Genomic DNA, 26,854 nt, shown 5'->3' on the forward strand with positions numbered 1-26,854 from the left:
TTGCATCCTCCCCTCACATCTTACAGGGCTGCAGCTGAGACATGAGGAAAGGTTGTTGTGCAGACCTAATGTAACTGGTGTGAAGAATTTATGGATTTAATCTGATTTGTTTTGTTTATTTGATAAGAAAAACAAGATATTTATATATTATAAGCAGTATAATTTATTTACATTTATATCATTCTTTTCCATTGTTGTATAATATCAGTCTACTTGTGTATGAGGCCGATGACGCATGTGCTTTTCACTTCTCCCCGCAAAATATTCTGTGTGTACCAGAGAGCGAGAAGCTGTTGCCCCATTGCTCCACTGATTATTTCCCCTAATTACAGATCAAGTACAGTGCTGAATCTCATCGAGTGGTCATGTGGTCCTTGTGTGTGTGAGAGTGACCGGTCCAGACATGCTACACTGGCAACCCTGCCCCTCAGTTCGACCTCCCTACACTTCAAAGGCCCCGCCCCCTTTGGTCGGCTCATGTGATCCCAGCCTTTACAATGGTCACATTCAATCTAAAAATATAATAAAATGACATTTACTACAAAATGTATTATTAAAATGTTAAACACACTATGTTCAGAACACAGTGAAAGATAAAAGTGTCCGCTCTGTCTGGAGTTCAGGGATATTTATTGACACAAGTCATCTTCTCTGGAAAACAATCAAGATTATATTAAACATTATATTGATTATCACATGAATAATTCATCATGATCCATTAAGATAATAAAACACATTTAAAGTACACGGGGTGAGAATGAAACAAATATAATGACATCATGTTTGTGAAAGACACTTTCAGCTGAAAGGTAATTTTAACAGTAATAATAGAGATTGGTGTCACAATAAAAACTGATTTACATCAGAACAAATAGAGACTGAGAAACAGATACACACCGTCACTCATCATGACACACACACAGACACACACACATTTATTCTGACATGTTATTTCACTGACAGAAGTTCAGCTGTAGTATTAATGAAATGAAGAGAAAATAAGAGACTCTATAACATCTCACTGTTACTGATTCATCATGAGCTCAAAGCATTATGGGTAGAATCTCTCTACAGTCTATTCTGATTCATCAACACAGTTTCACTGATGAATCATTATAAACACTAAACCCAGGATAGAGTGGTTGAGTGAATGTAATCTGGACTGTGTGGATGAGGCTCATTGTGTCTCCAGAGACGCTGTAGAAGGACAGAGTTCCTGCACTGTGATCCACATATACTCCTATTCTACTGATGATGATGGGCTTTACAGGGAGAACAGTCTGTATGTTATTGTGTCTGAATGAGTAAATGGAGGAAGAGCAGAACAAACTCCAGGACTGATCATTAGATCCAAACTCACACTCATTGTCCCATCCCTTCCTGCTGATTCTCTTATATGACACTGATATAGACACACGTCCACTCCACTCAGTCTCCCAGTAACAGCGTCGATCACACACTCTCTACACAACACCTGCTCCCAATGATCAAATCTGTCTGGATGATCAGGATACGGCTGCTCTGTGTCAGTGTTAGTAATCACTCTGTTCCTCTCAGACAGACAGAGGCGTTTATTCACTGTGTTCAGATCCAGAGTGAACTCATGGGAATCTGAAGGAGATAAAACACATCAGGAGTATCAGTCTTCAGTTCAGATCTGACAACTTCATTTATGACAAATTAATATTACAGAAGTAAATCTTAACTTGATTTAGGATTCTTACAAATCTCATTTCATCTTGAGTTCAGTCCTCAACTCTCAGGTCTGTTACTAAGCAACCAACAAACGTATGTGTGTGTGTGTGTGTGTGTGTGTGTGTGCGCGCAAGAGAGAGATTAATAAGATCATAAACTTTGAAGTTGAGAAATTCTGACCAGAAAGTTTGACAAAGTTTTAAAGCTTGAAGTTTGAAGGTTTTCAGTTTGAAGAAGTTTTAAAGTTTAAAGTCTGCCAGAAAACAAACAGATAGATAATGTTATTGTGGTGTTGCTATGTGGTTGCTAGGGTATTCTGGGTGCTTGCTAAGGTTGCTATGGAGTTGCTAAAGTACTTGGTGTGGTTGTTAAGGTATTCTGGGTGGTTGCTAAGGTGTTGCTATGTGGTTTCTAGGGTACGCTAGGTAGTTACTAAGGTACATGGGGTGGTTGCTAGAGTGTTGCTATGTGGTTGCTAGAGTTCTCTGAGTAGTTGCTAAGGTATTTTTTGGTAGTTGCTAGGGTGTTGATATGCGGTTGCTAGGCTACTAGGGTACTCAGGGTGGTTGCTAGGGTATTTGGAGTGGTTGCTATGTGGTTGCTAAGATGTTCTGGGTGGTTGCTATGCAGCTGCTAGGGTACTTGGTGGTTGCTAAGGTGGTTGCTATGCCATTGCTAGGGTGTTCTGGCACCTATGATTGCGATGAGATAGATAGATAGATAGATAGATAGATAGATAGACAGACAGATAAAATGAGTTTAAATGAGTCTCAATGGATTAGAAATAGTACAACAGGCTTTTGTAGTTTAATTTTGAATTTTGTCAGTTGGAGTTTGAACAGTCTTGGCTCATCTGAACATTCCATCAATGAAAGTCAAAGTTTAAATTGTAATTTTTAGGGAAACCGCGAGTGATCAGTTAGTAAAGATAAAGCACAGTAAGTCAGAACAGTCTGAAGGTTTAGTCTTGAGTTTGGTGGTTGGGAAAGAGAGTTGAGTTGTGAGAGTTGCCATGGTTGTGATGACAATTGGCAGCAAAAATATCAGCTCCTGATATATTTGTAATATTATTTTATAATATTTTTTTATGACTCAAATCATAATTTCATAATTAGATAACTGGATACTTATTTGTGAACAATAGAGGCAGAAGATTATTAACCCTCTGTGGCAGTGGTTCCCAACCTTCCTTACACCAAGGCCCCTCCTCTCCGAATCAATACTGCACGCCCCCCCCCCTTACTTCACGAAAACATTAGTATTGTAGTGTTACTACTTTTCAACCCCATGTTATTATTTCTTTAAAGAAGAAACTCAAGATAGATTTAAACCTTCAGAGTTATTTTTTGCAAACATAGGGGAGCGCGGGGCACAAACTAACACGGGGTTAGCTGTAACACACGTGGTTTAAATACTTCCACACACGCTAGCACAGGCTTTCTACAGGTTTCATCAAATCTAATTAAATGCTTTTTAATGCCAATTTTTAAAACATTCAATGCCATATATATGTCGTTAAATGTCAATAGATGACATCATATGGCAATTAGAATATTCATCATGTCATTGGGTCATCACGACCCAAATAATTACAGAGGCATCACAGTGAGCAGTAACCTCGGAAAACTATTCTGTTCCATTATTAATGACAGATTAGTTCAGTTCATTCAAGAACACCAGATTTTAAAGAACTGCCAAACTGGATTTATGCCCGGTCAGAGAACGTCAAATCACATTTACACACTGACTCTCTTTAACATCTATATCAATGAACTGGCATCAGCACTTGAGAAGCACTTGTCCTTGTCCGACCCTCAAGGGCAGAAATCAAATGCTTCCTGTACGCCGATGACCTTCTGCTGCTGTCATCACCTAATGAAAGCCTCTCCATTCTAGAGCAGTACAGTAGCGTCTGAGCCTTACCAATAAACATGGAGAAGACCAAAATCATGATCTTCCAGAAAAAACCTTGCCTTACTGACACAAAAATATAATTTTACAATCGGGGGAACACTTCTTAATCATGCCACATATTATAATTATGTGGGTCTCACAATCTCCGCTTCTGGACAATTTGAGATGCCAATAAAAGATCTGACAATAAGGCACGCAGCGCTTATTACAGTATTAGAAAATCACTGTTCAAATTTAACCCACCTATTAAACTGTGGCTGAAAATTTTCAATAGCATCATCAAGCCCATTTTTCTGTATGGCTGTGAAATCTGGGGCCCCAAATTTAAATTAAACTATAAATCTTGGGATAAAAACCCCAGTGAAATTTTCCACCTCGTGTTCTGCAATAACATCCTGGGACTTCATAGAAATGGACCTAGTCTCGGTTGCAGGGCAGAACTGGGCTAATTCCTTCTACTAGCAGAAAACCAGAGGAGAGCAGAGAAGTTCTGGTTCCATGTGTGAAACTCACCAACAGATGGCACTGTTTCCAGGAGGCTGGTGGGAATGTTGCTCCATGTGGTGAAGACTGCTTCATGAAGGGCATCCATGGTCTGGAACTGATGTTTGTTTTTGTAAACTTCCCTTGCCATCCATCCCCAAACATTCTTAATGGGATTTAGATCAGGGGAACACGTAGGATGGTCCAAAAGTCCTTCGTCAGGCAGGCGTTGTGAACTGCAGCATTGTCCTGTTGAAAGACCCAGTCATTACTGCACAGACTAGGACCATCAGTCAAGAGGGATTCCCGCTGCAACATGTCCACATAGCCAGCCGCCGTTTGATGCCCCTGCACAACCTGAAGCTCCATTTTCTCATTGAAGGAAAAAGCACCCCAGATCATGATGGAGCCTCCTCCACTGTGCCACATAGAAAACATCTGCTTGTCATGCCAGTAACATTGGAAACCAAACTTTCTTCCACCTTTCAGTGTTCCATGTTTGGTGCTCCCTTGCAAATTCCAAACGGGCAAGTTTGTGGCATGGGAGGAGCCTTTGAAGATGTTTTTTGTTCTTTAAGCTGTTCTCTTGCACATGCCGTCTTATGGTTATTGGGCTGCAGTCAGCATCAGTAAGGGCCTTAATTTGGGTCGAGGATCGGCCTGTGTCTTCATGGGACAGCCCGTCAGATCCTCCAACTCAGTGCAGGTGAAATCTTTTTGGGTCTACCACTTTACTTTTTTGTCCCTTTTTTGTCCCCTAGCTCTCAGGATCTTTTAAGAAATGTCTCACTGCATCCAACCTCGGCAGCGATGGCGCGTTGCGAGAGCCCTTGCTTGTGCAGCTCAACAATCCTGCCACGTTCAAAGACAGAAAGCCTTTTTGCCTTTGCCATCAGGAGATCAAGACAGCGTGAAGTCTGAAGGACAATGACATGAAAGCCATATTTTTGCGCAGATTTTAACTTTTTAATGCTATGGTCTTAAACTTTTGATCAGCCGATGAACAGCCTGTCTGAGTTTAAATGCAGTTTTCAATAAATTGCTTTCTCTCTATTTTCTGTCTCTTGCTCCTGTTTCTTCTTTTGGCATTTTGAAGCAGTACTTACAACCTGGTTATGATCCAATAGCGAAAAATGTGAATACTTGTACCCTGGTCTTAAGATTTTGTTCAGTTGTGTATATTTATTTTACAAACCCGATTCCAAAAAAGTTGGGACACTGTACAAATTGTGAATAAAAAAGGAATGCAATAATTTACAAATCTCATAAACTTATATTTTATTCACAATAGAATATAGATAACATATCAAATGTTGAAAGTGAGAAATTTTGAAATGTCATGCCAAATATTGGCTCATTTTGGATTTCATGAGAGCTACACATTCCAAAAAAGTTGGGACAGGTAGCAATAAGAGGCCGGAAAAGTTAAATGTTCATATAAGGAACAGCTGGAGGACCAATTTGCAACTTATTAGGTCAACTGGCAACATGATTGGGTATAAAAAGAGCCTCTCAGAGTGGCAGTGTCTCTCAGAAGTCAAGATGGGCAGAGGATCACCAATTCCCCCAATGCTGCGGCGAAAAATAGTGGAGCAATATCAGAAAGGAGTTTCTCAGAGAAAAATTGCAAAGAGTTTGAAGTTATCATCATCTACAGTGCATAATATCATCCAAAGATTCAGAGAATCTGGAACAATCTCTGTGCATAAGGGTCAAGGCCGGAAAACCATACTGGATGCCCGTGATCTTCGGGCCCTTAGACGGCACTGCATCACATACAGGAATGCTACTGTAATGGAAATCACAACATGGGCTCAGGAATACTTCCAGAAAACATTGTCGGTGACCATCAATGCTCGGCACCATCAATGCTGAAAGGTATATCCAAGTTCTAGAACAACATATGCTCCCATCCAGACGTCATCTCTTTCAGGGAAGACCTTGCACTTTCCAACATGACAATGCCAGACCACATACTGCATCAATTACAACATCATGGCTGCGTCGAAGAAGGATCCGGGTACTGAAATGGCCGGCCTGCAGTCCAGATCTTTCACCCATAGAAAACATCTGGCGCATCATAAAGAGGAAGATGCGACAAAGAAGACCTAAGACAGTTGAGCAACTAGAAGCCTGTATTAGACAAGAATGGGACAACATTCCTATTCCTAAACTTGAGCAACTTGTCTCCTCAGTCCCCAGACGTTTGCAGACTGTTATAAAAAGAAGAGGGGATGCCATACAGTGGTAAACATGGCCTTGTCACAACTATTTTGAGATGTGTTGATGCCATGAAATTTAAAGTCAACTTATTTTTCCCTTAAAATGATACATTTTCTCAGTTTAAACATTTGATATGTCATCTATGTTGTATTCTGAATAAAATATTGAAATTTGAAACTTCCACATCATTGCATTCCTTTTTTATTCACAATTTGTACAGTGTCCCAACTTTTTTGGAATCAGGTTTGTATTATTTTATTTATTTGTTTATATTTACCTGTATATTTTGTTAATTTTGTTATTGCTTTGGCAACATTGTGCTATCCCACAGTCATGACAATAAAGCTCAGTTGAATTAAATTGAGAGACAGAGAGAGTGTGTGTGTGTGTGTGTGTGTGTGTGTGTGTGTGTGTGTGTGTGTGAGAGAGAGAGAGAGAGAGAGAGAGAGAGTGTGTGTGCACGCGTTTTTGTGACATATCAGGACACAAGTGTGTATAATGACATGGGTATGACATAGGTATTACAAGGAGAAGGTGACTTATGAGGACATTACCCCATGTCCCCACTTTTCAAAAGGCTTATAAATCATACAGAATGAGTTTTTGTGAGAAAGTAAAAATGTGCAGTTTCCTGTGATGGTTAGGTTTAGGGGTAGGTGTAGTGTAGGAGGACAGAAAATACGGTTTATACAGTATAAAAACCATTATGCCTAATGTCCCCACAATTCACAAAAACAAACGTGTGTGTGAGTGTGTATACATACATTTGCGTACTCCTGCTGTAATCCTGATCTCTCCTCCATGATCCACACTACAAAACACACACAGTGTCACAGTTAATCAGTAAACACACACACACACACACACACACACACACACACTTTACAAGAGGCTCTCCAGATACAGTATAGGGCTGAATGGGAATAAAGTTATCAATGGGTCTGTTGTGTACTGCACAGTTTGCAGCTGCACACAGTGGACTGTCGACTTAAAGCTGCATACAGCCAGAGACAAAGTCACGTCCGTGCTGCTAAAGGGTATTTTTTATTTGGATAATCTAATATCTATTAATATAATATTCCATTACATTATTCAGCTGCAGAATTGTCTAAAAAGTGTTAACTGGTTCCAGACCGAATGACACACAGACATATCCTGAATGAGTTTTTTAGAAATAAACTAAATAATCAAACACAGAATAATAAAAATGTGTTCTGTTGCAAGTTCACACACTTGTTCTCATGTTTTATTCCCTTACAAAATAAGTATACTTCAAGTTAATTTTATGAAGTATACTCAAGTAATGTTCAAGTATATTTTTAAGTATACTTTATCTAGTAAGAATACTAATATCAATTTACTAGTAGTATACTTGTAAGTGTACTATTTCAATACTACTTGGGACTAAATTGGCCCACTTTTTAAAAGTATACTTTTTACAGTTTACAACCATGTTTTTTGTTTGCAAATGCAGCTATACTACAAGTGAACTTACAGATATGCTGACAGTTTTCTAGATAAATACTTGTAGCACATTTTTTTAGTTTATGAAAGTACACTTTGAAGTACTCTCAGTAAACTAAGGTAAGTTTAGTACTTTTATACAAGTAACCAACTGAACTTAACATCATACTTATAGTTTACTATTTATAAATTATTTTTGCACTTTAAGTAAACTACTATGTTGTTGAGCTGTCAATTTGTCATGTGTTAAAACAATCAGTTCATTTCTTATTCTTTATTTGTGTCCTGAAAATCTGCCATTGTTTTTTAAGGGGTCCCTTATTTTGCCACACTTAGAGCGTGATTGCGTACAGAAAGGCCTTAAAAACTGCTAGATCTACTTATTTTTTACCTCTTAGAAGGAAAAAAACACAACCCTAGGTATTTATTTGATACAGTGGCTAAATTAACGAGAAATAAAGCTTCAATTTCAGATGTTTTCAAACAGCACAGCAGTACTGACTTTATGAACTTCTTTACTTGCAAGATTGATAATATTAGAGAAAAAATCATAACCATGCAACCATCTACTACAGTGTCGCATCAGACAGTGCATTGTAGTGTCCCTGAGGAAAAATTCAATTCATTCACTGCTTTAGGAGAAGAAGAATTGTCTAAACTTGTTAAATCATCAAAATCAACATGTTTGTTAGACCCTATACTGACTAAGCTATTGAAAGAAATGCTTCCAGAGGTCATAGATCCTCTTCTCAATATCGTCAATTCATCTTTATCATTAGGGTACGTACCGAAAACTTTTAAGCTGGCTATTATTAAACCTCTTATTAAAAAACCACAACTTGATCCTAGAGAATTAGTCAATTACAGGCCGATCTCAAATCTCACTTTTCTGTCAAAAATAATAGAAAAGGCAGTATCATCACAACTATGTTCCTTTTTATCTTGTTAAATAATGCGATATGCGATACGATATTGCTTTAAGTGTGTAAAATCTATTTAAATTATATTTAAAACTATTTAAAAACTGAATGATAAAACCAATATATATGTTTCACATTCTTTCTGGGAAAAGAAAGCATCACTACAACTTGACCATCAGTGTTATAGCATTCAAGTAAGAAATAAAGATCTTTCAAAACTGCAAAATCAAATGTAAAATTAAAACTGCATAGTCTTCACGTGAATTAAATATACATTTTCATAAAGGCAGGAAAACACCAAGCTGACGGTCAGCCGTCAGGCAGTTTTTGTTTCGTCGGCCGACTAAGTTCTCTCAATGTGTCGGCTGGAGTTGGTCCTCGTCAGCTTTTTTTCGGCCGAGTCGACATGTTGAATTGGCGTCAGAGCTCGTCGGTCCATCTGGCCATCTGATCATTCTGATTGGCTGTTCAGCTATTGCCACCTGCTAGTTCGGACAGGCATTTCATCTTACACAGGCGCAGAATGGATGTGCTACTTGGCTGTCGGCTGTGGAGTGTCGGGGCAACTTTGGACAGACGCTGCCGACGTGAGCCAACCCCACAGTCTGCTTTCATTGCCACTAGTTCGTTGGCGTCGGCTTGGTGTGTTCCTGACTTTAGATTTATAATAAACTAAAGTTACAAAAGTCAATTGCAGTGAGTGATTTTCTCTTTTTCTTTTGTTGTTTGACAGACAGCAGCAGGTTTACTGTATTAGGCTGCTGTCACTTTAAGACCTAATCACAGATTTCTATTGAGACGCATCTGATATCTTTCCCAATTGTTTCATTTAAGACATAACTGACTTTGTTTACATGAATACTCGTGAAGACAGACATTTTGACATAACATTTGAGTTAATAAGGCGTGAAAAAGAACTTTAGGGATCATGCGCTTTCAGAGAGGTGGTTTATGCGCACACGTCAGGTGTGTGTGTCAGACATCAGACAGCTTTGTGGTCTCGCCATTGTAGAAAGCAAATCTGAATCCTGGACATTTTAGGCACATTTCCCGGCCGGGTGCATTTTTTTAGGTCCAAAAAGAGGACATGTCTGGGGAAAAAGAGGACGTATCTCACCCTATTAGAGTTAGAAAAGACGGAAAAGCGTAGCGCCAGATCACAGTCCAAACCAATGCTTATACAGTTTCTGGTGGTGCGTAGATCAAAAAGATAAATCCAAGATCAAAAAGATGAAAGATCCGCACACGAGAATGAAGTCAAAAAAGCACCAAAAAATGTATTGTCCAGAGGCCATAAAAAGTGCAAAAGTGCAAGTGCAGAGTGCACTTTTTGCACTTTTTATGGCCTCTGGACAATACATTTTTTGGAGCTTTGACTTCATTCTCGTGTGCAGATCTTTCATCTTTTTGACCCTATTAGAGTTACTAATGATTTGCTCCTATCATCAGATTGTGGATGTATCTCTCTATTAGTGTTACTGGATCTTAGTGCTGCATTCGACACTATCGATCACAAGATTAATGTGAGGACCGTTGCTTTTCACTCTGTACATGCTACCCTTGGGAGATATCATTAGGAAGCATATCATTAGCCTCCTTCCCTTTCCCTATAAAACACTATCAAAATGATTCCAGTTTGCATGGATCTGTGGAAATGACTAATTTTTCTGTATTATGTGGACCAGACAAGTAATATCACTTTGTAAAAAAGACTAAGCATCTGGGCACATACACATTCAAAGGTGCATACCTATAGACTAAACAAGTAAATGAACTGCAAGAATGCATTAAAAGTCTTGTTTTCAAAAGGTGTTCCAGCACCCCTTCACCTCCCCAAACTCCACATCTTAGGTACCTTGCCCTATGTAATCCTATATTTATTTACAGTGGGGGTATATCAGAGCTTGAGTTAAAGCTGCTTCATTGAGCCCCTCATTAGTGGACAGCAAATCAAATAAGTTACCCTGATATCTTAAAGACTGTGGGCAAACAAACTTGTTAAATTTATTTTCATACAAATTCCATAGAAACCATGTAGTTACATTTTACCATGGTAGTGAGGTGCTATGTGCATGGTTTAAACTGTTATGTATGATACTGTGGAAAAACAATGGTTAATTTTAATAAAACTCAGACAGCCAAAATACTTAAATTTTACCGTATAAAAATGAGATTGTTACAATTTCTACAGATGTTATGGTTTTTGTTAATGAACATAAATTTACATCTGCATCCTAACTCAAGCTACTACCACTGACAACTCAAGCTAATGTCAACTGTGCATTTCTAAGAGAGACAAAACATGTAATATTATTAACTTTGTGCCAAAGATATGTCCCATCGAAGTCAGGCAACACAAACCTGTTTCATGACTAGAAACAATATCACCTGTTTGAACATGCAGAATCTAAGAAACTCATTTTTATATTAAGATATTTATTTTCTTAAGGAAAAAAAGAATTCAAAAATGTTAAGTGTTTGTCATGTTGGCAATAAAGAGTAGTTCAAAACCACAATTAATGGTCTGGTTTCTACAACTTTCACTTAAATCTGCTTTTAAATTTGAAAGAAATAAAGATTTGACATTTATTGTGATAATTATCGATATCGACAGATATGAACAATTTTATTATGTTCATTTTTTTTGGCTATATCACCCAGCCCTGTGTGTCTGTACTGTATGTGTTTGCATTTGTTTGGAAGGGAGAGTGGGAGAAAGCGAATAAAATATTATTTTGTAGAAAAATAATAGAAATGCTTTGTGATTTACATCCTATTTGTTATATTCATTTGTTTGGTCAGTGTCTTTGTGGGTTTTGGTTCTTTTGCTGTTGTAGGCTGTCAGGACCTTTGAAATAACTGAAATCATTTTTTGAAATGATATGGAACTGTAATGTAGTCAAGACCTGCCTGGAACTACTTTAGCTGTGCGTTTACTGGAAATAATTGCACACCTTAGAATGTTCATCAGCCAATCAAAATAAAGCATTCAACAGCCCCATAGTATAACTTGAGCTAAACCTTTGTAAATTCTCAATAAGAACTTTTAATAAATACATCAAAGAAATTAAGTTTAACTGGTTTTTAATAAGTGAAGACTGTAATGCTGTTTTTGGAGTTTTTTTTTTTTAATCAAAATGCTTCCTGCTCTACATACTTGAGTTTATCCAGTCTGTAGTTTGGATGGTTGAGTTTATCAGTGAGCAGCCTGACTCCTGAATCTCCTGGGTGATTGTAGCTTAGATCCAGCTCTCTCAGGTGTGAAGGGTTTGAACTCAGAGCTGAAGACACATAACCACAGCCATTCTCTGTCACCATACAGCCAGACAATCTACAAAGACAGAGAGTCCACATGACATTGGTTTGGCAATCAGACATGACAATCACACACTGACCTGTGGAGTTTGTATTTGCAGCTGTTACTTTCTCTAGATTCAGTCTCTATTTTATCCTTTTATTGGGTATTAATTACTTTTAATTGCTTAAAAAAAGCTGAAGAGTAACCAGCAGTAATTTTAAGTCATTACTTTTTTCTTCAAATGTCAATAGTTTTGAATTAAAAATATATTATTTACATTTAGACAAGAAACATTGACAGAGTCATACAAATAAGAGTGAATGTAGGGGTCAGTGGTCGCGCCGGCGATACCACCTTGCTTTTTTCTCATCAGTGTGAAAGAGATTGAAAATACTACGTCAAATTTGGTCATACATAATTTGAAACTGTTAAGTGTCTACTTTTATTTGTGTACACTCACAAAAAAACATAGTGCTTTTCATAAAATAAAGGGAAAAAAACATGATGCGCGATCAGATGTTTCTCTTTCAGTGAGGTAAATTCTGAAATGCATCTGAAAATGAACTGAAACTCAGCAAATACTTGCCACACAGACACAAGAGATATGTCTACATTATGCTTGGAATGTCTACTTTTAAATGAAGTCGAACCAAAAATAAATATTCTCAGTTTATGTAAACCATTTGAAACCAAGGAGAGGTCTTTTCCTTCTCACTTCATTATGAGCTGAGACTGCCACACCCCCGGCACCATTCACATGGTCGAACTATATGCATCGCACAAGCCCCCCCAGTCAATGCCACAAAAACACAAAAGTTTCTACATCAGATTCACTGAACGTTCATCGCGTTTAGAGGACAGCACGATACTCTAGTAAAGAGGTCCTTCAGATGATTCTGGACAATGAGGAAGAATTGACCTTTTCCTCAGAGGAAGATTGCAACTCAGACAACGAACGGTTGCAGCGAATTGATCCTGACGAGGATATAAGTTCGGGGGAAGTTGTTTAGTATTATATAATTCTTTTTTCTGATAATATAAAACTCATATGAATTTTCGTACTATATTTTGCCTAGTTTTGGCTTGCTTTTTTCAGTTTACCGGAAATATTGCAATGTTCCTTACAAATATCTAAACTTATTTGTAATATATTTCTCTTAGTTTTGGTTAACTTATGACACTGCGTGTGTAGCTTGTTTGTGAATATCTGCGTAGGTGTAAATATGATCTGATTTAGTGCAAATATATTTTAGCCTACGGCAAAATAATGTGATACCATCTAAACAATAGACATTATATTTTTATATATAAATGTTCGGTTTGGGTTAGCCTATGACACTGCTTATGCTAAAATACAGCCTTATGCCTAAAATACAGATTTTTGTGAATACAGGTGTAAATGCCCACTAATTGCCCATCAGTTTACTTTGGACAATTTGTTTAGGAATGTGGCTGCTTCATGCTCGCCTTTACCAGCACCTCACACAAGGGCACACATACTCATACCAAGTGCACAGACATAATATTTTACAGATGTAATTGTGTTTACATCGTCAAAAATCAAAAGTATATGTTCTTGTACAACATAAAATCTGCTGTCTTTGTTATGCATGGCCATTATTGATTGATAATGATAATATAATAGCTATATATAATAGTTGTGTTATCAGCATAAATGCATAGACAAAATATTTTACAGATATAACTGTACATCATCTTAATGCAAAACGTATATTTACCTGTATGACATTACAGAAAACAGTGTTGTCTTTGTTGTGCATGGTGATAATATAATAATAATATAAATATTATTAATAATAATATAATAATAATAATAATAATAATAATATAAAACTCATATGAATTTTAAGACTATATTTTTACCTAGTTTTGGCTATCTTTTGACAGCTTAAGGGAAACATTGCCTTACAATGTCACTTACAAATGTTTGTGTATATATGTTCAAGTGTAAACGTTGTGATAGCACTATTATAGCCAGGGCAAACTTAGTGATTTGAGGGCCCTAAGTAAATACCAGTTCTATTACTTTTGTAAGCATATAATTTGCTGAAATAAAATATTTAATTTGCTGTCTCATAGTTCACTACTTGACACTTGCATATAATCAGATAGAGTAAAGGTTATGTGTATTTAACGTGCTGTCCGGGGGGAGGGCTCCGAGTTTGGAATTTGGCCCAAACCCAGAGTACTGTCCCCGCCTATCCCAGGCTGGGATAGGAATAGTTAGGAGTGAGGAGATAGGTAAGCACTGAATAAAAACTCAGGCATTTTGAACTGCGAGTGGATTCTGATGAACTTAAATGCCTCTGATCAGCCATTGTGTTCAACAAATCAACAGATATGTTGACTTTGACAGTTTTCAGAGTGCAAACACAAATCTGCCCTGGAGCATTTGCTAAATATGTTTTGCCAAATCAGATGGGGCCCCCTGATTCCTTGAGGCCCTAAGCGGCCACTTCACTTATTGGTTAGGTCCATCTCTGATTATAGCATAGTTAATTATTTTAAAACCATTCACCTCATTATCTCCAGCTGACAGTTTGGACTCTTCAGTCCATCAGAAAGAAGTTTCACTCCAGAATCCTGCAAGTCATTGTTATTCAGGTCCAGCTCTCTCAGGACAGAGTTTGAGGATTGTAGAACTGACGACAAACACTCACAACACAGAGCAGTAAGATTACAGGACTGTAGCCTGTGTGAAGAACAAAACAAATGGCAACAGTAATGCTTATTTGGTAGCATTTATAATCTAGAGCTTCACAAAACCTTTGACTGTAGTGATGTAAGCAAAACTGAAACAAATTTCTCTTCATAAAACATCAAACCAGTATTTATATAATCACACACATTACATTTTTACATTTTTCTGAACAGTCTAGTCCAACAAGCCACCCATGTAAAATGAAGGCCCAATTACAAAAAACTAAAAGTGTATATAAATGAATGCAAAGAAGATCCTCACAGTGCTCTTCTGGTGTTTTTGATAACTGGCAGCAGTTTTATCAGTGCTTCATCAGATCTTCTGTATTTCTGCAGTTCAAATGTCTCTTGAATCTCTTCTGACATGAGGAGCACAAACACCAGGCCAGACCACTGAGCAGAGGAGAGATACTGTGCTGAAAGATTTCCTGAGCTAAGATTCTTCTGGATTTCCTTGACAAAGTCATCTTTGAGCTCATTCAGACAGTGGAAGAGATTGATGGTTCTTTCCACTGATTTCTCCATCTCTATTGTCTGTTTGATATAGTCAACAGTGTCTTTAACATGTTCGGTTTTCAGTTTCAGTTTTGGCAGTAGTTCCTTCAGGTCACTCTGATTGGACTCCAGTGAGAGACCCAGAAAGAACCGGAGGAAAAGGTCCAGGTGTCCGTTCTCGCTTTGTAAAGCCTTGTTGATTGCAGCCTTATGAAGTTTGAACAGTGGCTTTTTGGAGAAATTCCATTTCAGTTTTTCTGTTTGGGATTTAAGAAATGGGTTCATTTTCTTTGTTTTGCTAATCAAAAACACATAAAGAGCAGCAAGAAATTCCTGTACACTGAGATGTATGAAGCTGTACACATTTCTTGTTGAAACCTTTTCCTCCTGAAACAGTTGAGTGCATACCCCAGAGTACACAGATCCTTCGCTGACATCTAGTCCACATTCCTCAAGATCTTCTTTGTAGAAAATTAGGTTTCCTTTCTCCAGCTGTTGAAAGGCCAGTTTCCCAAGCTTCAGAATAATCTGATCAAAAGACCTTGCATTGGCTTTAGATTTAGGGTCACAGTATTTTTTTCCCATCTGTTGCTGCTGAGAAATTAAGAAGCTTGTGTACAACTCTGTGAGAGTTGTGGGAGTTTTGTCATTGCTCTCTCGAGCCAGTAGAGGTTTAAGAACAGTGAGAGAGATCCAGCAGAAGACAGGGATATGGCACATGATGTACAGGCTCCTGAATTTCCTGATGTGACGGATAATGTTTTCAGAAACCTCAGGACTATTTTTGATGAAGTATTGCTCTTTCTGTTCATCGTTGAATCCGCGCACTTCAGTCACCTGATCAATGTAATCGCGGGGTATCAGACTGGCTGCTGCTGGTCTGGATGTGATCCAGATGAGAGCAGAGGGAACTAGATATCTCTTGATAAGGTTTATTATTATCTTGCTCACTGTTGTTTTTTCATTTACATTTGTAAATATGTCATCTCCTTTAAAGCTCAAAGGTAAGCGACATTCATCCAGCCCATCAAAGATGAACATAACTTTACTGTCACCTTCAGGAAGAGAGGGCAATTCTTTAGGACTACTAAAGAAATATTTGTTAAGCAGTCCCATGAGACTGTACTCTTCTTCAATCAAATTCAATTTACGAAATGGAAATGGAAATATGAAGACTATATCCTGATTTTCTGTTCCTTTAGCCCAGTCAAAGATGAATTTATTGACAGAGACAGTTTTTCCCACTCCTGCGATCCCCATTGTCAGCACTTTCCTGTTTCGTCGATCCGTGTCACACTGGACTTTAAACATGTCATTACACTCGATTGGATTCTCCTTGGCAGTCAACTGATTGTGATTTGATTCGATCTGTATCACCTCATGGTCATTCACTCTTCCTCCAGTCTCATTCTCCACCACATATAAATCAGTGTAAATATCGTTCAGGTATTCCTGATGACCCGTCTGTGAATTACCAACCAATATCTTCTCATAGTCTTGTTTTAATTTGTTCTTCAGTCTGAGGCTGGTCTCTGTGTAATCATGAAGAGTAGCTTGACTGTCATCTGCAGTTGAGCCTTTAATTAAGAGGAAGAAAAAACAGCAAAGACTAAGTGATCATGCTTTTCATAAATTCATACTTCGACTATATTTAAATAAATCACACTCTTACTGCAATAATGTTTACATGCACATCTTAAATGTACTTATATAAGATCTGGCCCTGTAATTGTTGCTTGCCGTCATATTTTCCCGTTTCCATGCACAGGCAGTGATTGTTATTTACCCCATATCTCTTTTGAATGACCTCCAACAGCGGCAGATGTCTCTATATTGCCTTCAGACTGACCTGCGTATGAGAGAGAAAGGATCACTCACTGGGAAACATAAATCACAAAAACACATCAGCAGAGTAAAGAGCAAAGATTAGGTCAAACCATCACACTGGTAAATGGTCAATCACATTACAGTCACTGTGAATTAAACTTTACCTTGCTTGTATTTGTTCTCCAGTTGCTTAGCCAGATTATTCTGGTTCATCTTCCTCAGGATCTCTATCGTGATCTTCACAGCTTCTTCTGGTTCAAAACATGCTACCATCTTATCCACTGTGTCTAAGATATCTGCATTCTCCATATCAGAATTTGATATACACCCATGTTTCTTTAAGTGCCACTGAAACTTCTTTAGTTTAGCTTTTTTCAGTTCATTCAGTGATTCCTCAAGCAGTTCTTCAACAGATGCCATCGCCCTTCACCGATTCACAGCTGCAGGATAAAAAGAAAAAGATCTGGGCCCGTATGTATAAAACTTCTCAGAAATGCTCTTGGGTTTTGACTTTAGTGTCAAAAAATTCTTAGTAAAAAGTAGGACTTTTCTTATAAAGATGCTAAAAGCAACTTTTAGTAAAGTCTAAGAATGATTCTTAAGTGCTGACTTAAGAGTTGTGAACAAAGGACTACAATGATGTAAACTCAAAACTGCCACCCTCAACCTCTGAATCAGCCAATAGCCAGACTGCAAGGGTGAAGTCACAGCAGCACAACACATTTTGATATTTGTATTTATTTTTAAAAATCACTTTGCGTTGCACAAAATGATCACAAGTATTGATGGTGTGGTTTTTTCTATTGATATATGTCTCCTCATTTACAAGTGGAGCAGGAAAGCCCACAATCAACAAAAAGTGGACTTTTTTCCCCACATTGTTTGAAGATAAGTCAATGAAATGCCATAGAGTAGTGGCAAAATGTGATGTCCAGCCTAGGAAAATTGACGTCTTCAATTTAATTCGAATATTTTTAAAAATGTGTTAAAAGATGTAAGCATATTGTGTAGCTGTGCTTGAAGTCAATTGATAATGAAATGAAACATGAAATGCAGACATTATTTTTGGCCAGGCTGCACATCATACAAAGAAATTATGAACACATGCAAAAAGAAGAGGACCAATGAAATATTAAAAACTTGATTGTAGTCAGTGTGTGCTTTTTTCTGAGCTTGTTGGTATTTCTGTCAGGAGCACTATCGTATTAAGTCTAGGAATAAGAGTAAAATTACGTCATTCTTAGAATTTTCACACACTTAAGACTTAGAATTTCACTCAGAGTGGGTTTATACATACGGGCCCAGAAGTAGTTTCACTCTTAACATGTGGACATGTAAGTATTCAAATGCTTTTTTGGATTAGGAAACGAAACTGTGATCTGGGCCCATATTTATCAAGCCTCTGAGAATTACTCACAAGAACACTGCTAAGAATTGACTTGAAGTGTCATGAAACGTGAAATTCATGAAAAAGTGTAAAGCTCTGGAAAAGTGGGAGTGTAGAGGAGGGGAAGAGGGGAGAGAACAACCAATGAAACAGACCTACAACACACTCATTATACAGAATAATGAGTATTAATATATGAGCACAGAGAAAATAACAAACTCCCAAGTACAAGGGAGAAACACGCAAGAATATTTAAAAGGGCTAATAATATTTTCATTAAGTTTACGAGCACTACAGTCTCATGATAAACAACACATAGTTTAGCACAGAAAGAATAAAGACATAGTTACTTTTTTGTCCATTCTTCTTTAAATTTTCGGTCTAAATCATTCTTTTGTGTATCTACATAATCGTGTCATCGCGTTCTGACACCACTGTATCGTGTCCAGTTTGCACATATATTTCATTTGAAGAAGACATGATGAAATATGTGTTCATACACCGTGCTGGTTCATGTTTGGTGCAGAAGAGTGTGTGAAATACATCTATAAAAACTTTAAACACAGATATTTTATTCTGTATATGAGCTATGATCCACGTGGCGAGTGTTAAACTCATCGCGGAGCTCTGCGCTGAAACCGATCATATGCGCGCTCCGCGTGAATATCCTACAATTGTACTTTTCATGTGTTCGTATTCAAATTCCACTTCTGACCGCATCGCCGGCAAAATACAAACAACACTCTTGTGCTGCTGTGCTGAAGGAAACATACACATGACTCTCGTGTGCGAAGGCAGAGCTGACAGAGGTGAATAAGCAGAACTTTTGTGACATCTGAATTCTCCGCTGTAATGCAATCTCATGCGAACATATTTTCCATTTGTGCTGGTGGACAATAGTGAAACAAACCACCTTCACCCAAACTTCTGCTCTGGTCGAGTCGCAGGGAAACGCATCTTTGTATTGGAGCACAGATGAAACGAGCACCTATACGACACATGTCTCTGAATGACAACAATATGCAATGAGACAGAAGCAACAGAAGTGATACTTCCTCATGCATAATACCGCAATTATAATCTTATGCGCAGGGATTGAACTGAATGAGCTTTCTCATAAATAAACTCGGAGAAACCTCAGAACCTGGTGATGTAGATTCGCCCCCGCAAGCCTATCTACACACTCCGAGGCCCGCTTTGCTTTGAAAAATGCAAAAATAACGAATTTCCACTTGTTGATAAAGTGCTATTAGAGTTTTCAGTGACACGCAACCTGTACATATCTGTTCACATCTCAAAAAATGTGTTCTGGGGTTTCATGACCTTTTAAGTATAAAAATATTCTTGGCTCAAAGCTGCGCTTAAAAGTTAGTTATGAAGCATCTCAGGTTATTTAAGTGAAGTGTAGGACTAAATCTTAAGTGTAAGTCTTAGAGATGATTCACGGTACTTTGCTGTGCCACAAACGGGATTTTCCACCATGTCTTAATTACAAATTTTAAACTGGTGTGCCGTTAACTGACCTGCTTATATATAGCCTCGATTTTATGATATAATCAGACACTATGGATTCCAAAAGAAAAACGAACTGGTGGGAGGAAGAAGCGCTACTGCTTGCTGAATTAATCAAACAAGTTCAGCACAACATTAATCAGCGCGGACAAAGATGATGCCTGTTCTGTCCAAAAATACTGTTTGATTAACTGCTCGTCGTCAAACATTTCAAAAACATTCCTGCTCATTCACGCACGTCTCATACAAGCCCCTACTGGCAACTCCTAACCTCTTGAGAGACCTCTCGAGCTGTCTTAAATAACTGGGAGAGTAAGAGTGATTCTCAGCTTTACGAAATTTGATGACTTGCTTTTATACTTAAGTTTGAAAGTAGGAGTACATTTCATGAATTCTCAGCATTTAAGACTAAAATGGCACTTTAAAAAACTTGATAAATACGGGCCCTGATCAGAACTGTCTAAGGTACCACATCCAAACTCCATGAAAACTTTTTCATGGTATCTGAATCTATCTGAAACTAGTAATGAGAAGCAGTATAACCACCCAGAATGCCCTAGCAACTGCATAGCAACACCCTAGCAACCACCCGAGTATCCTAGCAACTACATAGCAACCACCCTGAGTACCTTAGCAACCACATAGTAAAACCCTAGCAGCCACCAGGAATACTCTAGCGACTGCATAGCTACAAACTACAAACTGAAAACCTTTAAACTTCAAACTTTATGCTTTTAAAACTTCAAACTCTCTGGTCAGGCTTTCTCAAGCCAACTTCAAAGTTTGTATTGAATTTTTTTATCTAGTTTATTATGCCATGCTGTAAATGCCCCTTTTTAAGTGGAGTCAAAAACATGCTGTTTTTGTGTCTCTTTAAATGCAAATTAGCTGCTTCTACCCACATCCCTTTCCAGAAGTGTTTCCTTGAATACTCAACAAATAAACATCAGATTGTGATCTTCAGAATTTAAACCTGTTATAGCAGAACTTTTTCAGAAAACCAATAGAACCAGTTTTCAAAAGGACTCGTGACATGAGAGTGAAACTATGTGGAGAATCACTGTCTGTCGTCAGAAGACCCACACATGACCTATCTGATATTACATATTCCCTTCAAACCCAAAAATTATTAGATTAAACAACAATAGCAAGCATTGCAAGAGTAAGAAAATAAGTAACATAAAACAAAAAATCATTAAAATGACAAATGAATAATAATAATATGATTAAATGATAAAATGAATAAATAATGTAAATCAAATAATAACATGAATAAATGATAAGCGACAACTACATAAATGATGAAGGATTATAAATGATTATGAAATTAAATATAAAAAGATAGAAAATAAAACAACACCAATGCATGGTGCCCATTCATGCAGTGTTTAATATAGCAATCATGTGAATGTAAACGTTCTGCAAAGTTGTAAAGTTGAAAGTGAACCATAAATAAAGTCTCCCAAAAGAAAGAATCAACTTTCTCTTCCGGTTAGAGTAAGCCGTGTGCAATTTTCGTCATTTTTGTTGTTTATTTGCTTACTGTTTGCAAGCTGTTTATGCTGGGTTGTTTTGGTTTTTTTGCTGTTAGCTGTTTGGACTCGTGTTTTCTACTAAATCCAATGTGCTGCAGTCTCGACCCGTACGTTTGGATTATTTCTTTTGTGGACTGTTCCCTGGTTTTCACAAACTTTTGCCTTTACCTGCACTGCAAAAAATGCTTTCCTTACTTGAGAGTTTTTGTATTGTTTCTAGTCAAAATATCTAAATATTCTTAAATCAAGAAGCATTTTCTAGAAAAGTAAAAATTGTCTTCTTTTCAGAAAAAAAATGTCAAAATTAAGTGAGTTTTTTCTTAAAACAAGCAAAATAATGTACCAGTGGATTAAGCAAAATAATCTCATTTCAAACCAAAAACAAGATTTTTTTTGCTTGTCCCACTGACGGATTATTTTGCTTGTTATTTTGCTTACCCCACTTGCAGATTATTTTCGCTTGAATTCGTGGGTTATGATAGATCTGGCGGCTGTACCCCTCTGGGCTTGGCTAACGTGGTGTTGTTTGATGTGGCTGCGAATTGTGTAAGACAATGTTCTTCATTATTAATAAACTTCAGTCACTAGATGCTACCCCTTTTCATCTTATCTTTTCCCCTTTTGGTTAATATGGAGCTTTTTTACACCTCGTCACAACTGCACTAATTGAACTTTTTCTTGGCTGGATTTTTCTACAGAAAGTGCATCCAGAAAGTATTCACAGCGTTTCACTTTTTCCACATGTTGTTATGTTACAGCCTTTCTCCAAATTGGATTAAATTCATTATTTTCCTCAAAATTCTACAAACAGTAACTCATAATGACAACGTGAAAAAAAGTTTGTTTGAAAATTTGCAAATTTATTAAAAATAAAAACTGAAAAAATCACATGTACATAAATATTCACAGCCTTTGCCATGACACTCAAAATTGAGCTCAGGTGCTCCTGTTTCCACTGATCATCCTGTTTCTACAACTTGATTGGAGTCCACCTGTGGTCAATTCAGTTGATTGGACATGATTTAGAAAGGCACACACCTGTCTATATAAGGTCCCACAGTTAACAGTGCATGTCAGAGCACAGATCAAACCATGAAATCCAAGGAATTGTCTGTAGACCTCCGAGACAGGACTGTATCGAGGCACAGATCTAGGGAAGGGTACAGAAAATTTTCTGCAGCATTGAGAGTCCCAATGAGCACAGTGGCCTCCATCATCCATAAATGGAAGAAGTTTGGGACCACCAGGACTCTTGCTAGAGCGGGCTGCCCAGCCAAACTGAGCGATCGGGGGAGAAGGGCCTTAGTCAGGGAGGTGACCAAGAACCTGATGGTCACTCTGACAGAGCTCCAGCACGAGTTTAAGGCAACTGTTATTTTAGAACATTATTTTAGAAAGTATTAGTTCCTTGGAGACATGTCACGTAGCTGATAGATATGAAGGTATTGCGTTTATATCATTTTGCTTTCTTTATTCAAAATAAAACTTGTTAACTACTTGTCATGACTTTTATGATATATTCCGATTGTAAAATATGTGGAAGTGAATGTGTTTTGTCACGTGATGAGTTCGCACCACAATTCAGAGCTGTTGGATTTGTGAAATTTTCCCTGAAATACATAAAAGTATGTGGCCAGTGAACTGGGAGAAGAATAGAGTAAACTTTATTGTTTCATACACACAGGGGCGTCCTAAGTGGGGGGAAAAATGGTGACAGAGTGCGTAGGGCTCTGGTGTGTGAGGGGCCCTCAACGATCCTGAAATTATTATTATTATTGTTATTTTACGATCATGCGCGTACATTGCCTCTGCGCTATTTCTCCATTCGTTCGTTTGACAAGCTTTGGCATGCGTCTGTGTTGGCGCCTCCCACGAGCACAGCACACACACATATCACATGATCTGATTGGTTGTCTAGGAATGTTGCAAAGCAGTAATTGGCTGTGAGGGAGACCGGACTCACCAGAGAGGAGCATTCATCACAGTGCAGTGATCTTCGATCTTCGCGCCGCCGCCATGTGCAATGTTCAATCAGAGATTAATAGATGATGTAAATAGATGCTTGCTGCACTCTAAATATTGTACTCTAAACACCAAATTAACACGAAAAGTGTGTGACAAATCTTTAGAGGTAAACTGTAAATATGGAAAACAATGTAGATATTATAAAGAATAATTAGTAAATATTGTAAACAATGTTTGTGTGGATCTTGCATTAAATATTTTATATGAGCAAACTTGGTCATAATTTTATATGGCATGATGATAATGTATATAAATAAAAAACTATTAAAAACATTAAACACTCAAAATTCTGCAGCTGCTATTAATGAGAATGAGTGAAGATAGTGTGTAGTCAGGCAACTATTGTTTACAAATCCAACACACTTTTAACATTTTACAGAAATGACAAAAAATATATATTAAATATCACAAGTGCCACCATTACTATGTATACTATTCAGCAGCTATTATTCTTAAACTACGTACACGTAACTGATGGTAGCATAAATATCAGACAGAGTAGTATCAATCCTGTGTTCATCATACTTGTATCCTACACTGTTAATTAGTTTGGAAAGATTGTAATGTTTTGGAATACAAAGCACAATGTCTGTTAATATGACAATTCCAATTAAATATTGTTAATCTGTCATTTTTATGTTTAAGGGGATACTGGGGTGCTCCATTTAAGTATAGCACAATTGATACAAATATGAGTATTATACTGTATACATGACATACAGTAAAACCATTTTCTATCAGTGTGTGCTATGTGTATAGTTGTACACTATTATTTAAAAAAAAAAAAAAAAAGTCATAAATAGCGTGGATCATGGGATGCTCAAAGGCAAACAGGCCCCCACACACTGTTTTTGCATAGGGCCCAAGATTCAGTGCTACGCCCCTGTATACACAATGTGTATCTGATATGAATAAAACAATTCGTCAAATTATATAATTGAAAGGGTTATTATTGCAGCGTCCATAGACATCAGTGTATGGAATTTCATTTTAACAAACTATGTCTTTTTTATATAGCCTAGTAGGCTACTTCATTCAGATGTGTATTTAAATATCTGAAACCTAAAATAAACCTGATGAGGTTGAAAACACTGAATAGTTGTGACATATGACAAGCGTTGAGCGTGTCTGTCTCTAGCTTAGCGCCAAAGCACATTTGAATTTAGCAGTGAATCTTTGCATTTTATTCTTTGCCATTAGCCTATTTGAACACTGGGTGTATTACAACTTCAGAATTATATTCCTATAGACTGTCAACAGTGATAAGGTGTAGCTAAGAGTGCTCCAGACCAACCTTACGAACGAATTATTTACAGAAGGTATACTTAACTAAGAACGTTTTGGGAAACAAATATTAACATTTAGGTACAGCTTAAGGTTTCATTTAAGAACAACGTAGAGTTAAGAAGGTTTCGGGAAATCCAGCTCAGCTCTGTAGCGGATATGAATATCCAAACTATAGAGAAAACACTATTTATTAGTAAGGTAACAAAGATCGGCAGTTTAAGACATTAAATTCGTAAGCACATAACACAAGGCGCTTGTTTTCAAAAATATAAATGAGACTTTATTCTAACACATAAACTAATATCTAACACAAGCACACACACATTCACACAAGTTGCAGAAAGAAAGGAAGTGAGGAAAGAACGAGTTTTAAGAGAGTGAAACGATGAAATCCCAAGTTTCTAGAAATATATGCACTTTATAAGACCTGATCTGAATGAACCATCATTTATTAATTTAATCCTTCTATCGCTTCTTAGGCGGAGTTATTAGACTTTATATCAATGCACTAAAAAGGAAAACTAAGTTAAAGAAAGAAAAGTAAGTGAGACGAAAGTAGTTAGATGGCTTGAATGAAGCTGTTTGTTCTTATTTTCATCTGATCTTGATCTGCCTTGATCAGGTCGTCTGCTCTTCATCGTCTTTTTTCATTGTCTCGTCTGCTCATCTAAATAGTTTTATTCTTTGTTCGTATCCTGAATTTTTAAACTGAGGTGTTTGTCCAACCTCTTTGAGGAGTTCTGACTAATTAGGCATCATTAGGTATCATCTTTGTTTCAGAGGTGGCTTTTCTCCTCCCCCATCATAACTTAGATGTTATCTGTGGTCTCAACTTTCATTCCAGAGAGTACAGATTAGACATGATTTCTCTAAAAACACGAATAATAAGATACATTTTACACAGATTTCATTCATGCCATCCTTTGAGTTATTAAAATTCAGTGTTGATTCAGAATTCTATGAAATATTGTGTTTGAACAAATTATCTGCAAGATTAATTTGTGTCTGTTTCACCCTCAAATCCTACACCATTTACTGAAATCATCTGAGTTTGGCAGTTTGATACGTGCTTCTGACCACTGGTTCGAAACAAATGATTCGCAAAGGTTTCAAAGCTTCACAAAGCAGTGCTTCAAAAGCGCTCATCACTAGAGCCAGGGCTGCCAACTCTCAGGCATTCAGTGAGACTCACGCAACTGACACTGTTCTTACGCTAAACATCCATATTCTCACACAGTGAAAATTTGCAAAGCAAAGAGGACACCGACAGACAAGACAGAGCAGGTTACTATGATATGAAATAAAGTCTCAGCTTTCAAATTCAGTAAATTTTATTACAAAATTCCAACAATAAATACTATTTTTTTTTCCTCTTAAATTTGACGTGACAGATCAAGCGGCATGTTAAACAAACATCAGAAAATGTGTTGAATGATACAGAACAACTTACTGAAATGTATCACCTCAGAAAGAGGTCAGTAATACAGCTTGTACAAAATATGTCACATAACATTAAATTTACCTCAGAAAAGCCATTTAATGACCAGCATGTTAGTTAGCTAGAAAAAGTAACTATAGAGAGGAGCACTGTGCTAAATATGTGCATTATATTATATATTTATTATATTTTTACTCATATCATAAAAAAATGTATTAAGTTATTATTATTAAAACCACATTAATATGTAGGTACTGTACCTGATATTCATCCAAATGAATCGCTATTGAATCAAGATCAGAATCAAATAGCAAGCTTATAAATTGAAATCATGATATGTGTCAAACACTAATAATAACAGTAGCCACCAGACACTGTACCATGTAAACATTGTAACATGTTGTCTCTAAACTTAATGAAATTCTGTTTAGTTACCAAATGTTTTGATAACCACAAAACACTTTAAGTAGTATTTACTCACCATGAATAATGACGATGTGGATCTTTCTTGTTCCTCCACTGAACTTGAACTGAAGTTAATTTGAAACTCCTTTCAGTTCTGATTTTTTATAATGGACTATGGAGGAGGAAGTTTTCTTCTGAACTTAAACCTGTTATACTGGAACTTTC

The 26,854-nt window shown here is 37.2% G+C and overlaps 2 protein-coding genes across 5 annotated transcripts in view; both read right to left on the reverse strand.

Annotated features, from left to right (window-relative positions):
• The window catches only part of LOC127511070 (NLR family CARD domain-containing protein 3-like), a 146,690-nt gene that overhangs the window by 57,999 nt on the left and 61,837 nt on the right, over positions 1–26,854 (reverse strand). The gene's annotated exons all lie outside the window — the stretch shown is intronic.
• Positions 614–26,778, reverse strand: LOC127511067 (NACHT, LRR and PYD domains-containing protein 12-like). Its single transcript, XM_051891461.1, is given in 9 exon segments — positions 614–1,450; positions 1,453–1,611; positions 7,080–7,126; positions 11,857–12,030; positions 14,537–14,710; positions 14,981–16,790; positions 17,000–17,062; positions 17,205–17,480; positions 26,706–26,778. Coding segments are annotated over 8 exon segments (3,045 nt in total). The 5' UTR covers positions 17,461–17,480; positions 26,706–26,778; the 3' UTR covers positions 614–1,088.

This window comes from Ctenopharyngodon idella, chromosome 4 (genome assembly GCF_019924925.1).
Source record: "Ctenopharyngodon idella isolate HZGC_01 chromosome 4, HZGC01, whole genome shotgun sequence".
In the NCBI taxonomy this organism is placed as follows: Eukaryota; Metazoa; Chordata; class Actinopteri; order Cypriniformes; family Xenocyprididae; genus Ctenopharyngodon; species Ctenopharyngodon idella.